This window comes from Sturnus vulgaris, chromosome 12, assembly GCF_052056855.1.
Source record: "Sturnus vulgaris isolate bStuVul1 chromosome 12, bStuVul1.hap1, whole genome shotgun sequence".
Lineage (NCBI taxonomy): Eukaryota > Metazoa > Chordata > Aves > Passeriformes > Sturnidae > Sturnus > Sturnus vulgaris.
Window position 1 is genome coordinate 16,967,373 of NC_142254.1, and position 16,094 is coordinate 16,983,466.

A 16,094-nucleotide genomic window follows, 5' to 3' on the forward strand; every position below is an offset into this window, starting at 1 on the left:
GCTGAAACAAATCTTCAGGTTCTGGATGGCTGACGTCTGTACTGCGAATGAGTCCTGTCAAGCCGTCAGTAACATCCTTCCAGAAAATTACTGTCCCGAAAGATTTTTCTGCTCACTTGTATATTTGAAATGTATCTTGTTTTATCTAAGGGTCTACATTAAAATACCAATGAAAGTCTCATTGGTTAAAGGAATAGCTCCACATGAAAGTTCACAGCCTTTAAAATGTCACCAAATAGTTCAAAAGAATAATTGTAAAGCATGATGGTCCACAAGAACCATTTTCAGGCTAAATACATATTTTCTTCCCGTTGATATATTTTTTCGTACACAGCAATTTAAATAGGCTTGGGGAACCTGATGTGAATTTACTATTCACTTTCAAGTTTTTATTAGACCTTCATGTACTGCAAGGCAGGTTCTGTTGATGAGCAGCATGGTTATCACTGAGCCTGTAAAATAATCTAATGGGACCACTAAGATTTGCTGATACTCCATTCTATCCACGTTAATAAAACTCAATGTGTAATGTAAGTTGCAAAACTAAAATCCATTATGTTGTCCAGGCAGAGAATCTCCTTTGCTTAAGCATTAATGTTAATAATTCATTTTTAACTCAACTATCAGAATCTGGTATCAGTTTTCCTGTTGTTCAAATCCTTTTAGGTATTCCACAGAAGTGTGTTTTCATTTATATTAGAAAAAATTTGTATTAGATGTAATGAGTTTTTATAAAGCATAGGCAGTGCCAAATTTAGGAATGCCTGACTGTTGAATACACTTCATGCATGAGGTGTGGAACTTCAGCAAAGTGTGTAACACATCAGAAATGTTCAGGACTAGTCCTCACCCAAATTGTACAGTCAGCTCAACTAAATCAAGGCTTTGCTTCAAGCTCTAGAAACTACACATCGTCTTTATCTGCAACAAAGGACATAATTCCTTGATGATGTTACCAACTAAAGTTTACAGAGAAAGATGAGCAGTACATTCATAATATTTTAACACTCAGCACTGCAGCTTAACAGCAGCACTGGATTCAAGCCTTGTTGTAAAATTAACACCAGAGCAAGAACTCACCCTGCTGTTCTTACACTATGCTGCTGCTATTCAGCAGAATTTTTTTCCTTCTACTAAAAAATAAATTAAAAAAAAAAATTAAGAAAAACAAATGTAATTTAGTTTTCCAGCAAGAGAAAGTACACTATGAATAGTGTAACCAAGTGTTTCTGGTAAAACTGGAGGGATTTTGCTGGACAGTTTTAATTCCCTTTCCTCTGTCTTCCTCCAGTCCAGGTATCCTAGACTTTTATGGCATTTCAATATGGAAAATCCTCACCATTATGGCCAGAGCTGACATTTGCCCTTTGTGTTTCCCCTTTCTTCACTTTCCCATGTGAAACACCCATGAGTGTCTCACATGCAGTTCAACGCAAATGACATTAAATTTCTTTTCTCTCTCAAATGCACTCTTTCAGAAAGAAAACTGGGCAAAATGTTCCTACAGACAAATGACATTGCAATAAAATGTCTTTTGAAGTCTATAGAGATAAGGTTTATTTCACACAAGCTCACTTTAGGAAACAAGAAAAAACCCGGCATTTACTATTTCACCCTTACCCCTTTCTCTGTCAGATAAATCATCAGTATTCTTACACCAGTGTTTTTCAGCTTCAGGATCAAATTAGCAACATGAACTCTCTGTCAAACAAAAGGAACAAAACCCACAGGAATCAATGGGCACTCTCATATCACACTACTAGAGGGCAATTAGCAAAGAGAAACAGAAGGAAGACCATGATCAGACTTTCACTAGGTAAACAACGCTAATCTGTGAAACAGATTTATAAATAAAATGTAGTTGAAAGTATCAATAGAACTGTGTGTGCCATTTGGTCTTTCATTCACTAAGCACATTGATCTTTGCAAACATGATTCTGACTAATGAGCTGTGTTAAGTGGCTCTTGGTTTCTTATTTTGTTGCTGTGTGAAAGATTGGGACTCACACAAGCTGATTAAAGAAACAAAAGCTTCAGTGCTTCTGCACTCAGATATCAGCTTCTCAACCTAATCTCTGGAACAATTCTCTATTTATTTATTTACTTAAAGACTACAAATCCTATTTAAGAGCTTGCCTGAAGTAGGTTGTGTCATCTCAAGTGGAAGAAGTATCATGGATGCAGAGTTGCCAGATAAGGGAGTTCACTACCAAGTACTCTTTGAAAATACTCTCAGAAGTGCCAATAAAGGCTGCACCATTCCAACCATTTAAGTATTAATTCAAACAGTGCATCGTTTACTTGTTCTAAGAAACAAAGCGTGTCAAGATGCAGAAAAAATTGCTTCAGCTTTGCTTGGAGCTTTCACTGAAAATATTAGTGGTTTAATTTTACCAATTTAATTGGGTCCATCCAGGTATTGAAAAGTAAGTAAAATTATTTTATCTAATTCACCCTTCAAAAGGGCTCACAAAATACCATTTTCTTCCAAAGAGGCATGTACCAATTTCGAGTATCAACAATGGCTCTTACAACAAACTACGTAATTCACTGTAGAATAGGCACCCTTTTTCCAAAAGCTTTCTAGATACTTTTGTATATTTGGCTCAACAAATTTATTTTTTAAAAAAAGGCTTTTGCTGCAAGGCACAACAGAGGCATTATTTAAAAGTAAGGTGAACCCAGCAGACACACAGAAGCAGCTCCATCACTGGACAAACCACTGTATTTTTAGATATCAAATCTTAGGAAGTCAGAGACTTGTTCTGGGCTTCTGGCAGTTTGATAGCAAATAAACACTTTTATAGGCTAACAAGGCAACTTGGTAACACAACACACATTGACTTGCCTGAGAAAATTACACTTTCCTTTCACTTCAGTGTCAGCTTTGCTTCAACCTCAATAGTCATAACTTACCTTTACCTCTGTAACAGAGAAAATGGAAGAACTTTAGCTTGTATTTTTGGCAGCACTCCTCTTCAAAAATCACTCAGCACACATTGATTGTACTCAACAAAAATCACGGGGAAGCTTTGTAAATCCCTGGAAATGTTCCATTCTGAATTTCTAAAGCCGCTTGCTTTGCGTATGATGAACAAATTGTCTTACAACAGTCTACAGTGTACATATCGTTGGCAGGGAGGATTTGTAATCTCAGCTGAAGACAGTAGCTTCATCTTTTTAGCTCCAATAAAAATACTAGAACTCCAATTATTCCTTAATAGGCCATTTCCAATTTCAAGTCACATCTGTTTAAAATTTCTTTTTCCTAATCCATTTAAGAAGTGTTATCACAACACTACAAAGAGTGATGGAAAAAGTAATTTAGTGTTTTGCAATGAAACACAAACAAAAAAAACCCTAAAAAACCCAAGACGTGAAAGAGAAACTGCTAAACACAAGGAAGTAAATGAAACTCAGTAAAGTGGGGAACACAGCTGCCCTGAACACATAGTACCTCACACACACCAATTCTTCATTACTTAATCATAAAACTGCCAGAACAAAGACTTGGCACAGTAGTTTTCTTTTAGAGGTCAAAATTTAAGTTATGTTGTGAGCGATGTATTGTATTTATTTTTTCACCCTGTTTGTCTTGTTGGGAATTAATATGTATTACATGCATTTATTTTGTCACCATTTCACAAACCACAGGCTGGACAGTGGTGATGAAACACAAGTATTCTGTCAGCTGCCAAGTGAATGTCCCTGTGGAGCTGCAGCTGTCCAGCCTCAGCACAGCTCACTTCTCTGAGGCTTTCTGAGCATTTATCATCCTCTTCTGTCGTTTCTCCCGGTTTCTGCGCCTGTTCTCTTCATACTGGAAGACAGATAAAGAAATTAATAGATCAGCTGCTATTAAACAGATATGTCAAATTTAAAACTGTAGAGAGCATTTTTTACTCAGGAACAGAAACAATATATTTGACTGATGCATTAGAAATACAGCTCTTATTACTATCAAGACATAGGTTCATTTTTACTTTGAAATTAACACTTTTACTTGGAAATTAATATGTATTCCATTAAAATAAAGTCTCTAAGTTTGAGGTTATTAAGCTAAAGAGTATTAGAACATTCTAATAAAGAATATTTACTTAATCTTAAGGAGGAAGTCAATTGTACAGTGATCTAACATAAGACAGCTACACTTCACACATGAACTACAAGAAAAAAGTTGCACTGGTGCTATTCTAGAGCACAGGTCAGGCTCTTCTCCTTTTACAAGATACTGATTAACGTGCATCTGCCTTCTGAAACATGAATTTGTCATCACAGGCTTGGTCTATTTTTGATCCTGGTCATTAACTACATGCACAAATAAAGCAGGATACCAAGATGAAAGGAACAAAGGCAAATTTGGATTGAATGAGGGTAAGGCATGTGGGGATTTTTAATGCTTTGAACAAGAACTACAACAGAGGCAGGACTCCAGTGTAAAATGGAATCAAGAAAGCCTTCACAGTTCAGATACATCTATAAAGCCACCATGCTTTCAAGTTGGCCTTGCACTAGCAGAAGCTTGAAGAGCCTTTATTTCATTGCAAACAAAAAGGAAATATTTTCATGGTCAAACAAATGAAAATTAAAAATCAATGCATCATTTGATATGTATTTCATGAGAAGCAAATTATTCTTGTCCTTAGGTTACAGCATATATTTGTTCAATATTTTAATAATTGGTATGAAGAATAAAACCCAAGTAAGCCACAAATATTCAATTCTCTATATAATGTAATAAACTACTAAAGAAATTGATTTTGAAAAGGATTTGTAGTTTTTCATCCATTATACTGATTGGTCTATAACTGAAATAATGACCCAAAACATTACTTAACATTTACAGAATGCTTAACTTTTTCCCTTGCCAATATTTAATTTTTCAATAACCCATCCATGTTTTTATGTAGAATGAGAACAATGGATCTTTAAAAGCTACATCTGTACCTATTCAATATTTGTGAACAACCTTTCAAGGGCTTCCTAGTAATGGCATATCAATATAAGCACATTTTAAGAATGCAGACAAATATAATCATCAAGAACTCCTTTAATGTAAAGGCTTCAATGGAAGACAAAATAAGAATAATGAGATTATGTGGAAAGAAACTTTTTCGTATGGTGAAATTTATGTAAAAAATTAGGTAGTGCAGTTTCAAGTTAAAAGGTGTGAAATGTTCATTTATATGTTCTGTCATGTAGGCACAACCAACATAAATATAAAGAACACTCCTCTGAAAAATGTGCCTATTAAAACAGTTAATCCATTTAAACTCCCATAGTATTCATTCCTTCATATCTGCAGAAATTTTCATTTAGGGCCTAACTCAACAACTCATTAAGTAGTTTCAGTCAGTGTAAGTGACTTCAGCTTTAAGTGTTATTTATGCAGAGGTGACCATTACTGCTTTATATTAAATTCTGTGCAAATACCACTACTAAAAAAAAAGGAAGAAAAAAGTCAGAAGCAATCTGTGAAGTGTCAGTTCCTATCTATAATATTTGTTTCATTAAAATGTGTTTGCCTATTTTTGTATATTAAAAAAAAATACACCACACCATTTGCTAATGCCAGATTTTACTTGACAAATTTATTTTTAAAAGTTTAGATTTGGTCTCAAGTGCCCACAGCAGAATGTACTTACATTTATTGATTCATACTACTTAGTAAAAAGCAACTCTAGTTCTCTCTCATTTTTTATTAAGCCTTTAACTCACAGTATTTATAATTTATTGCTTACCTCTTTTTTTAAGCACTTCCTCATCTCACGGTCAATATCATTGCAATGGCCAAAAAACTTCAGAACATTGTGCTGATGAGTTAAGGAGAAAAAAAAATTACAATTTAAAGGTTTCTTCCTCTGAAGGTGTAAATATATTTTAATTAATTTGCATTTTTCAACATATCCTGGTCTCCTCCTGGTTCTCCTCCTTTCTGCCCCAAGCAGGCAGAGGCTCAAGCTGCTCCTGAAGCCCATTTGAGCCACCCCTGCCTTGCTGAAAGTTGAAGGTACTCATCACATATAACCAGACTAAAGGAAGACACCTAAGCTGAAGCTATTGTTTAAATGCAGAACATACATTTTATTGGTCTAGAAGTCAGTCTCACAACTCTCACGCACATGAGGTTAAATAACATACAAAAAATAAATATTCTGAACTCCAGGTTGTGATACAGAGGCAATGTCCTCCCTGCATTCGTTTTTTTCTTTGTGACCTAGAGAGGCAAAGGATTCACTGCTCTGTTATCCCAGCTAAATGAAGAATGTGGTGCTGGTCCAGAAGATGCAGGCACTAGGATTAATTGACTGGAACATTAGAATCAGTATAAAAAATATCTCTGGATCTTGAGGTAAATAAATAAGATGCATTTACCATCTTTATGGCACAGCTCAATTATGGGCCTTATGCACATTTAAGTGTTCCTCAGTTTCTGAAAAACTGCAGGCCTTGTCCTCACGAGGGCACTCCACAGCTAACGTGATGGTATTCACCATAAAAATCTGTCCTCTTAGCCAGGATTTCTTAAAGCAATTCCATATTACCAGGCATTAAACCACTCTCAGAATGAATGGTTGTAGAAGGACTACATTTCAGGGGGATGCTTGTGCCATACCACAGAATCTCATGGCAGGACCTGGCAGCAGAGCATCCAAGTGATTTAGAAGACCTGAAGGAGGGGGCTTTTAGTAGATATTTGCAGCTGCACAATGAATGGAGACAACTCAGCCTATCTTGCAGACAGCTAATGAATTGAAATAAAAAACACCAAGAAGAACAAAACAGATGCAAATGAAGTCATTTCCATATTTCAGAGGGAAACCTATGTGTATTTCCACAGCTGACCAGCACCTGGGTGGATTCATACAAGGGATACATGAACACTGTTAAGGATTCAAATGAACAAGATCTCAGGCAAGAGAACACAACTGAAGTAGGAGTGGGTTAATAAAGTTTATGACAAACACTTAACTATAGCAGTGCTATAATTAGCTTGTTTATAGCTCTGTGATTTATAAAGGGCATCAGATGACTCTGAAGCAGTTGCATGGAGTAAGTGGTCACTTTACTGCACACTGATCTCGCTTTTACAACATTTTCATTTCAGCTGATAGAGATTTAGTTTTGTATTCTACTTGCATACCTGCATGTTAAATTTTAAGGTGAACACTCAAGCTAACTCCACTCTGAGTAGTGCACACTGTGGGTTTAATCTATGTTTATTTAGCCAGATTCCTAAAATGTCAACTTCTTGGCTGAGATTATAAGGGAAACAAAGAATCAGTTTCTCAAAAATAGCTACTACACCTATTGCAGTGATACAACTGCAAGACAGTACACATTTATTTGAGCTGCCACCTATGAAAATCTGTCTATTTATAGCACATACTTGGCACCACAGTGGAGTTATTAAAAAAAAAAGTGACATCAAATAGGAATCCCATTAACCTCTCCTCACTAGATCCAAAACTTGATATAGAGGGCAGGTTCTAGATTAGGGATAAAGTAAATCAAATTTACTGTTGTGAAAATGGACATCCAAAATGCTTTCCATCCTTCAGGAATGGTGATTCAAACTGTAGATGAAGGTTCTTAGGCATTATAAGAAAACAGCAAGTAGTCACTAATAACTCATTAAGATCACTAGCCAGATTTCAGTGAGTTCAATTTAAAAATATTTCAGCACATTCCCCTTGAATCTCAATGAAAAAGTATTGCTCCCTTTCAACCGAGTGTGAAAAAAATCATCCTCATCCTCTCTGTTCTGAGACTGCCAACACAAGCATCCTCTCCCAGCTGAGCATAAGACTGACCAAAGTAATTCCTCTTCATGTAAAGATCAACTTCAAACAAAACCAAGAGAACATAATTCTGTGCATGACTATTATTGCTGCTCCCAGTCACTTCATAAGTCAGATTGACAATAGATTCCTTTGAATCACTTGCTGCCAAGGAGTTCAAGTGCACCTTTTTAGTTCCAGTTCTCAAGGCAGTCTAATTCAGACAAGTCCATGATACTTCTATCTTGACATTCATTTAAAGCAAAAAAATAAAAAATTAAAAAAAAAAAAAAAAATCAAACCACAAACAAAAAGTCAGTCAACCATTCATTACTTGCAATTAGTAAATTAATACATTACAACATTAAAGTTGTTAAAAAATCAACTAAAAAAGTTTCCACAATCTCTCAAACTACCTAAAGCATTTTTAGGCAAATTATGATTTCTGACCTTGGAAGAAAAGCATAACTCCTACATTTAATTCAACTTTTAATTTTAAAGATTGGAGATGTCGTGTACAGGAGCAGTGGCATGGGAAGTACCACCTATGAGATGGTATCAACAGACTGCAGGGTGCTTATGTTTCAAAATACTGCACTCCAAGTGCCAACAAAAACAAATTACATGTTGCTGAAGAAAACCACTACAATATACTCCCTGCAAATGAATTTTAGTATTAGAACTTCTTCTCCCTTCATTGCTATAATTTAGAAATCATAAAGTGTGGTGCTGAAAATGTTTTTTAATAAGTTACTTTAGCTACATTAAAATCTTGCAAAAATACTGTTACCCCTCTTTCAGATAAAATGTCTTCTCTCACATTTTGTGAAGTATCAGCCTTGTTTCTCATCCTGTAACAGCTTTTGAAATTAAAAGTTTACAATTCTGTTCAAAACAATAAAGCTAACATTTGTATTGTCTTAGAATCTAACTGCACTAGAAAAAAGCACCAACATCACAACTGACCATGGAGATGAAAATATTGTAGATTGCATGCAGTGGTGTAAATCAGAGTTTTCACATTCATAGTGAGTATTTAAATATATTTTTATCCCAGTAGAAACTAAGAAATTTAACTTTTTTATGCACTAATACAGCAAGATCATCTCTGCAGAACATCTATTCAGAATATACCAGGAAAACAATTAACAACATTGCAATGATGCTGCAGAAAGCTTTCAATGCAGGGGCCAAATCTTGTACATTTAGAGATGCAGAAGATGTAGACAAAGCAAACTTTTAAAAAGGCTTTTAAACAAGTGAGATAACGATTCCATAATCTTGAAGCAATGAAGAGCCTGGAGAAGCCTGAAGACAATTTAGCATTTCCATGCTTAAGTAGGTGCCTATTAAGAAGATGGAAGTCAAGCAGTAATTCTCAATTAGCTCTCCAAGCACTGAACATCAGGCATGTGGCTGTTAGGATCCCCATCAACACATCTGCTTATAACCACACTGAAGCATCTGCCCCAGGGACAACTGGAACATGGAAATGCCATGAGCATACAAAAAGAGGGCATTTGAAGCTGATTTTATTATTGTTTTTTTGAGGGGAAGACAGTACAGTAAGAGGTGCAGAAGTTATTTCAGTCCTTAAAATACGTCCTTAAGTGTTAAGCTGTAGCACAGAAAATTTTCAAGTATGTTGTATTTCCTAAATAAATCACTGGAATTATTTCACAGTCATCAGACAGCTTTTCAATGAAAACACACCAGCTATATTTCATGGCTGTTCTGCCTAGAGGAGGGTTTTCTCGCCATGATCATAAAATATCATCACTAATTTATCTGACACTCATTTCCCCAACCCACCCACTCTTTTCTCTGCTCAACACTTCTTACCTCCTTGTGACACTGCTTGAGCAGACTGATAATTAGGTTACACTCTTCAGTGTGCAGATGAGGAGACAGGTCTGGATGCATCTTTAGTTAGGGAGGATTTTAGTAGCATAAGGACAAGAATCTGAGAAAACTTCCACCTGCCAACATTAAAACAGTGTCACTAGCAAGTCTGATTTAACATGTAAGATATTATCACAGTGTTATTTTTAACAATATTGGAGACCAAAATGCAGTTTAATGCATATAATGTACATTACACAGTTACAGTCATTAAACCCAGCACAAGCCTGATCCTCTACACAACCCAAATGTTAACAGTCAACTGAAAGTTTATAATCTTGGCTATCACAGACATAAGCAAGCAGCTGAGATTTTCATTTTCAGGGGCTCTCTAGCAGCATTAATCTTTCTTGAACTCCAGATTAACTTTTCACTTTCCTACTTCAATTTTTTTTGCTTTAAAAAGTTAAGTGTATATGATTTTCTATCTTTTTCAAAGATTACAACAGGAAGCACAATGCTATTCCATTACATAACTCAGAGAACCAGCATCTTTTTTTAGCTGTCTACATACTTTTAAAAAAATTCTAAACCAGACATTGGTGATGCTTTAAAACCAGTTCTTAATCACTTCATCAAAACAGTAATGATCCTTTTTTTAAATCACTAAGAATTGAAATGTTCCATCTTGCAACTCCATATTGTTGCCTCTTGCTCTTTCACTGTGCTCCTTTGAAAAGCAATGGCATTGGTCTTCTACATGAATCTCCCACTCCATCAGCTTCAGAAGGAAGTACTTAGGTTTTCCTCATGTTTTCTCTCTGGAAAACTAAAGGGGAACACCCTTTCCTGCAGGGTTCTGTGGGGAGGGAGTTCTTTAGTTGAAATGGACTGAAAGCATCATATAACAGTGGCTGAAAGAAGATGACATCTTTGCTCAGGAAGATCACCAGGAAGGGGAGGAGAAAAGTTCAGTTCATACCAGGACAAATGGGCTCATCTTGGTAAAATATTATTTTTATGGCCCATACTGCCACTGAATTAGAGAGATGCCTGTTTGTTTGTTTACTCAGTATTCTGTCATGTCCCCTTCTCCCAAATGGATCACCTTTCCAGTTGCAATACATCAGGCAAACAGCACTACAACTTGTACTAAGGAGCCATCACTGTCTTAAAACTCCTGCTAGACAGACTGGACAAATATAAGAAACCAATGGTCAGATTTTACAATTGCAAAATCCCGAATTTCAGCTGCAGTGCTGACAGTTATAATCTCCACTGCTATTCCTAGAATGCTCAAGGAATATATTCGGCTTAAAGAGCCACATACACTCATATATCCAGTACTTCTCACCATGTGTTCAGCTTAACAAGAGTTAGATTCCCACAAGCAAACTTAATTTTTAAAAACCAAACATTTAAAAGCCACTTGAGAACCATGAGAATATGTTTCACATAGTGTTGTAGTGATTTCTTCCAAAAACATTCCCCCATATTATCTGGAAGTCTAATATTACACTACAGTTACTCTTAGCACAGAAGTTGTTGGAAACTGTACAAGTTGCTTAAGCATTCTTTTCAACAAATTAACAAATGAACCTTTAGAAATATGACAGCAGGAGCACAACTGTAACAGCAAAGTGATTAAGAACCCTGCTGTGTTATTGCCACCAGCTTTTGATTGCATGCCACACAAAGTCAATATGTTTTGAATTTATCAGTAGAGCTTTTTTGATAGCTCTGGAGTTAGCATTCCCCCGAGAGAGTGACCTGCTCAATGACTGTGTGTTACTTTAACATGTGTGAACCCAGATGATTATTAAAGCTCTTCATCATTCAGCCTCTGCCTGTACTTCCTAAAACTGTCATCTGAGCTGGCAGTCTCAGGAGAAAGAGCAGTGTCCTAATGAAACAGGGAATGCACAAAAATGAATGAAAGAAATTAAATGAAACAGGGAATGCACATCAGCACAAGCCAGGAAGTCAAATGGAGCATTTCAAGGAAAGATTCGTTATTGCTAAAATAAGAGTATTATTCTTATTTTGTTTACAAAGGTATTCTCAGGCCGTGCTTGAAAGCCACCAATGCCACAAACAGAGGTGAGGGTGCACTTCATTAGTTAAAAGCCTTCTACTTCATAGATCAGTACTGAAATTTTTAACATTCAATATTAGAAAGTTTCAAGTTGTAGCACTCAGTTCCTGTAGGATGTGATGGACTAAGTAACAAAATATCTTTCTGTGCTTCCCTGGAGGCTTTAAGCACTTCTGAAGTTAGGACAGAGCAGTGTTCCCAGTGCTCAATATTAAACTGATGTTTAGAAATGTCAGATTACACAGTGGTCTATAAATGAGCAGGGAAGGCTGAAATCTTTTTGCTGGAGGGGAATAACTCTGACAAACAAAAGAGTTTCAAGAGAAACAACAATGTGTGTGAAGAAAGGATGTTGGTTTCCTTAGTTTCTTTCTAATAACATTCTAATGAAAAATAAGAATTGCAAGTTGCCATCCTACCAGAATCTAAGTCCAAATGGACAGAAATTTATACAGGTGCTAGCTCATAGGGAATTGATATATAAAAGAATACTGGGAAAACAAAACAAAACAAATCACAGGAAAAAATCGTGAATAAGCAATATAAATTGCTCTGAGGAAACTACTAACAGAAATGTGGGGTAAAGAAAGCCAAGACAAACATACAATTTCTGTACAAGAAAAACTGGAAGTGAAGTAAAAGAACAATATTTAGAAAATACAGGAATTGCTTCAGAACTGCAAAATGCTAAGCAAATGTTAATATCTGAAGTGAATATTTGGAGCGAAGTAAAGAAATTATCTCTTTACATAATGGCACTGACATTTTACTGGTTTGCACAGAAATATTCTGCCCTTTAATGTGTTTGATATGAGATTCAGTGCAATTTTTTTCTTTCTTGATACAAATTACATTACATAGCTATCTCAATGATTTGTTAAAATACCTTAAAAATACAAATTTCTATCAACTTATAGTCTCTGAATGTAGAAGACATGGATAAAGATAATTAATCTTTCAACTCCCTAAACCAGTTTCTAGATCTATGCTATTCTTCTGGGAAAAAATAATTAAGAAATTGTCTCATTCCAGTTTCACATCCTGTCTGGTTTCTCCTTAAGTAGGGAAAACATAGGATATTCTAGCTGTATGGTTTCCAACATAAACCAGATTTTTTCTAAAAAATCAAAAGCCAAAAGCTGGAAAATTTCTGATAATGATACTGAACTTCCAATACTAACATTTCTGCTTAGAAAAATAATAAGGTAATTCCTAAGCAATCTTGGGACACTAAGCATGTCAAACTTTCTAACAGCAATCAACATATAAATTATCAAGATGTGATACTCATCCCTAATCTGAAAATTGATCTATATATGTGTTCAATTTTAATTGCAATTGCTACATGCATTACAGAACTCAAATAAAACTGCAGACAGAAACCAAAGGCTGACCCAAAAGAGCACGGAAGAACACTGTGAGCATTTCATGTTTGACACCAAAATTTAGGATAAAATACTCATTTCTGTCCATGTTCCAATTTCTCCTCCTGACTTCCTCACACATCCTGTGTGGAGAAACAAAGCATTTGATGCATTTTCACTTCTCAAAATCAACTATGAGGTCAGCATGTCAGGAACCCAGAGAAGTTCCTTTCTTTTCTCAGGATCTCCCATAAATATGAACTAACCAGTTCCCTGATACAGAAGGAAAACTGGATTAGGTTCCTTTCGTTTTTCTGATTAGCCTGATGCTTAATCTTTCCATGCTTGAGGGACAACATTGAAGGGAACGTTTAGATCTAGGTAATTGTTTCCATAAGGTGCTTTTTCCATATTTAATTAAACCATGTTAGAAGACTACTTTTAAAACCGAGTTTTACTATTTTTTCCATTTGAAAAGAACACTACCATATTTTTTTCAACTTTCTAAGGCCAATGGGAAAAAAAAATCCCAAACCACATGAATTCACACACTGTTCAGAAAAAAATGACCTCTTAAAGCAAAAATGCAAATCCTTGTTAAGCTACCCTGCTGATGAAAAACTACACCTGAGCACGTTCATTGTTAATGATGAAGCTCTCGAACAGGAACACAGAACACAAACATTTGCTGCAAACACTCAAACGACGCCCACAAGGCGGCAGCAGGACCGTGCAAACCACACCAGGGATTCACAGCAGGGATGGCAACAAACCCGCCATTCCTCCGAAGCCACTCTACTGTCCACGCTTAACATTTTTTTTGCAGTTAATGTCACTGTCTAACTTGAGTAATATAAAACTTTAGGAGTTTCGCATCCTCAGTCGCACGGTATTGTTCTGTTTGGTGTTTGGAAAAAAGTATTTACAATCTCAACAATTTTTGGTTTACTCAAATCCTGTTTCCTCTAAGATTGCACAAAATTTTAGCATAAAATATTCATCTCCACACCCAACAGGCTGGTGTTTTTCTCAAGGTATCATCCGTGCCACTTCAGCAGAACTCCTGCATTCCCAGTGTTCTTTACTACACAAAGAATTTTGATAATAGCCTTGAATACTCAGTGAAATGAGAAATCACAGTTGATGCAAACCATTCCAAAACCCAAGGGAACTCAGGACTTAGTTTCTACCTTTCAGTAATATCATTAACAACTTCCAGACCAGGATATTAAAGGATCACTCTATGCTGCTGTCCTTAAGGCTATGATTAGGTACATTGAGAATGACCCCAAACTTTCCAGCATCTCCAAGAAATTTAAAAATCCACTTTAATAAACCAAGCTTAGCTAAATCTTACAAAACTCACTCTTAAAATTCAGTCTCTAAAACTATGCACTGGTTTTCCAATATTACTTATTAGAATGGGGGGAAATAGTTTAGAAATGTATCTAGGAAGACTAGAAAATAAATGGGAAAACAGTCAATTATGTCTCCTTCGAGATCTTTTTAATAATGCAGAATGCACTTACTTTCCCTGAATCTAAAGAATAATATTTTTTTATGCTGATAAATAAAATTCATATTGATTTTTTTTTTACATGACCACTTTCTGCCAACAATTCAACCTCCCTTACAGAATGAGCTCACTTGCTTTTAGTACCTGATGAAACTACATCATACCTAATTTCATACTTAGGAAAACAAATTAAGAAGGTGTTAATCCTAAGGAATAGAGCAGGTGGAACACCAACTTGAATACTGATTTCTACAATTTTATTTAAGGTTGAAATAGATGATCGAGTAAAGCACTAGAAGATATTTTCACTTCCTGGCAATTAAGGTCATATTCATACAAGAAACATCAGCAGAGTTTTGGCAGGATTAGTGGGGTATTTTTATTATAACATACAGCCAGTAGCACTGCACAGGACAACACTGTATAACACTGTATCATAGATTACTAAAGCTGTCTCTTCCTATTCCTGTTACGGCTTTGCAGAATATACAGTTAAGAATGACAAGATCCAGACAGCATAAAACTAAAGCACTGCCTAGTGGAAGGTGTCCCTGCCTATGGCAGGGGCTTGGAACAAGAAAATCTTTGAGGTCCCTTCCAACCCAACTCACTCTACATCAGGTTAAGGTGCTGTCACCAAATTCCTGCTTTACCAGCTGCTCTTGTAGTTCAGCTGCATCCACCAGACCAGGCTTTATTCCATCTCATCTCAACTCCATTAATTTCCCAAAGAAGAACTCCACGAACCTATCAGAATCTTCTTGCGTACTCTAAAACAGCTTTTCCCCTTCAGAGAGAAAGGGAGCTAGAGGATACATTTCCTAGTTGGAAGACAGGCTCTGACCCCTCTAGCAGCCCGACCCCGTGACGAAAGGCAGGCAGCACTCAGCGGAAAGTAAAAATTGTTTAGTACCACAGTTCCGTCACGGGCTGCTAGGGGCGGGAGCAGCTGCTGCTGTTACCCGGTTAAGGCACGGGGCTCCCACGGAACCAGCCCCCGCTGCCCGCGGCTCCTCACCGCTCCCTGGGGCCTTGAAGAGGCGACGGGACACACACAGACATGAAAAGCAGCTTACGGCAGCCACAACGGAGAGACCCGCGATCCCGCTCACACCTGCCCTTCCAAAGCCCTCCGGCAGCTCCGGAGGACGTTGCGCAGTGAGCGGAGAGTCCCAGGTGGACCCGAGCTCGGCTCGCCACGGCCCTCCCCAAAGCCAGGCGGTTAGAAGGGAAGGCAGTAGGAGAGGGGCAGGGTTTCCCCCCTATACACCCTCTTTTCCCTGAATTTTTCCCTTTCCCGCTGGCTCTGCCCGAGGCCGCCCCTAACTCACCCCGGAGCGGGGCGGGCGCAGTGACTCTGCCAGCCCTGGCCGGAAGCCGCCTCAGAGCGAAGAGCGCGCACAGCGCCGGCGCTGGAGCGGGCGGGCGGGGAGCCCTGTGATTGGATGGACGGGGCACGGCGCAGGGTCTGATTGGTCGGTTCGAAAGGCGGGCGC

The 16,094-nt window shown here is 37.2% G+C and overlaps 1 protein-coding gene across 4 annotated transcripts; it reads right to left on the reverse strand.

Annotated features, from left to right (window-relative positions):
* Positions 1-1,528: 1,528 nt before the first annotated feature.
* On the reverse strand, positions 1,529-16,041 carry CMC2 (C-X9-C motif containing 2). Of its 4 annotated transcripts, none has more exons than XM_014874509.2 (4): positions 15,930-16,041; positions 9,624-9,760; positions 5,742-5,813; positions 1,529-3,820 (listed from the first exon to the last, which is right to left on the reverse strand). In XM_014874509.2, the coding sequence occupies exons 2-4, from the start codon at positions 9,702-9,704 to the stop codon at positions 3,743-3,745; spliced, it is 231 nt and encodes a 76-aa protein (XP_014729995.1). In that variant the 5' UTR covers positions 9,705-9,760; positions 15,930-16,041; the 3' UTR covers positions 1,529-3,742. The 4 variants fall into 4 exon arrangements, with proteins under 4 accessions (XP_014729995.1, XP_088028191.1, XP_088028192.1 ...); XM_088172065.1 differs by having other exon boundaries at positions 15,713-15,987; XM_088172066.1 differs by having other exon boundaries at positions 15,512-15,970.
* Positions 16,042-16,094: the final 53 nt, after the last annotated feature.

Excerpts from the sequence above, each read along its gene's own strand:
- CMC2 (XM_014874509.2), bottom strand. The coding sequence starts at position 9,704 with ATGCATCCAGACCTGTCTCCTCATCTGCACACTGAAGAGTGTAACCTA. Across the intron at positions 5,814-9,623 it reads TCAAGCAGTGTCACAAGGAG|CACAATGTTCTGAAGTTTTT; the intron begins GTAAGAAGTGTT and ends TTAACTCATCAG. Across the intron at positions 3,821-5,741 it reads GGAAGTGCTTAAAAAAAGAG|TATGAAGAGAACAGGCGCAG; the intron begins GTAAGCAATAAA and ends TCTGTCTTCCAG.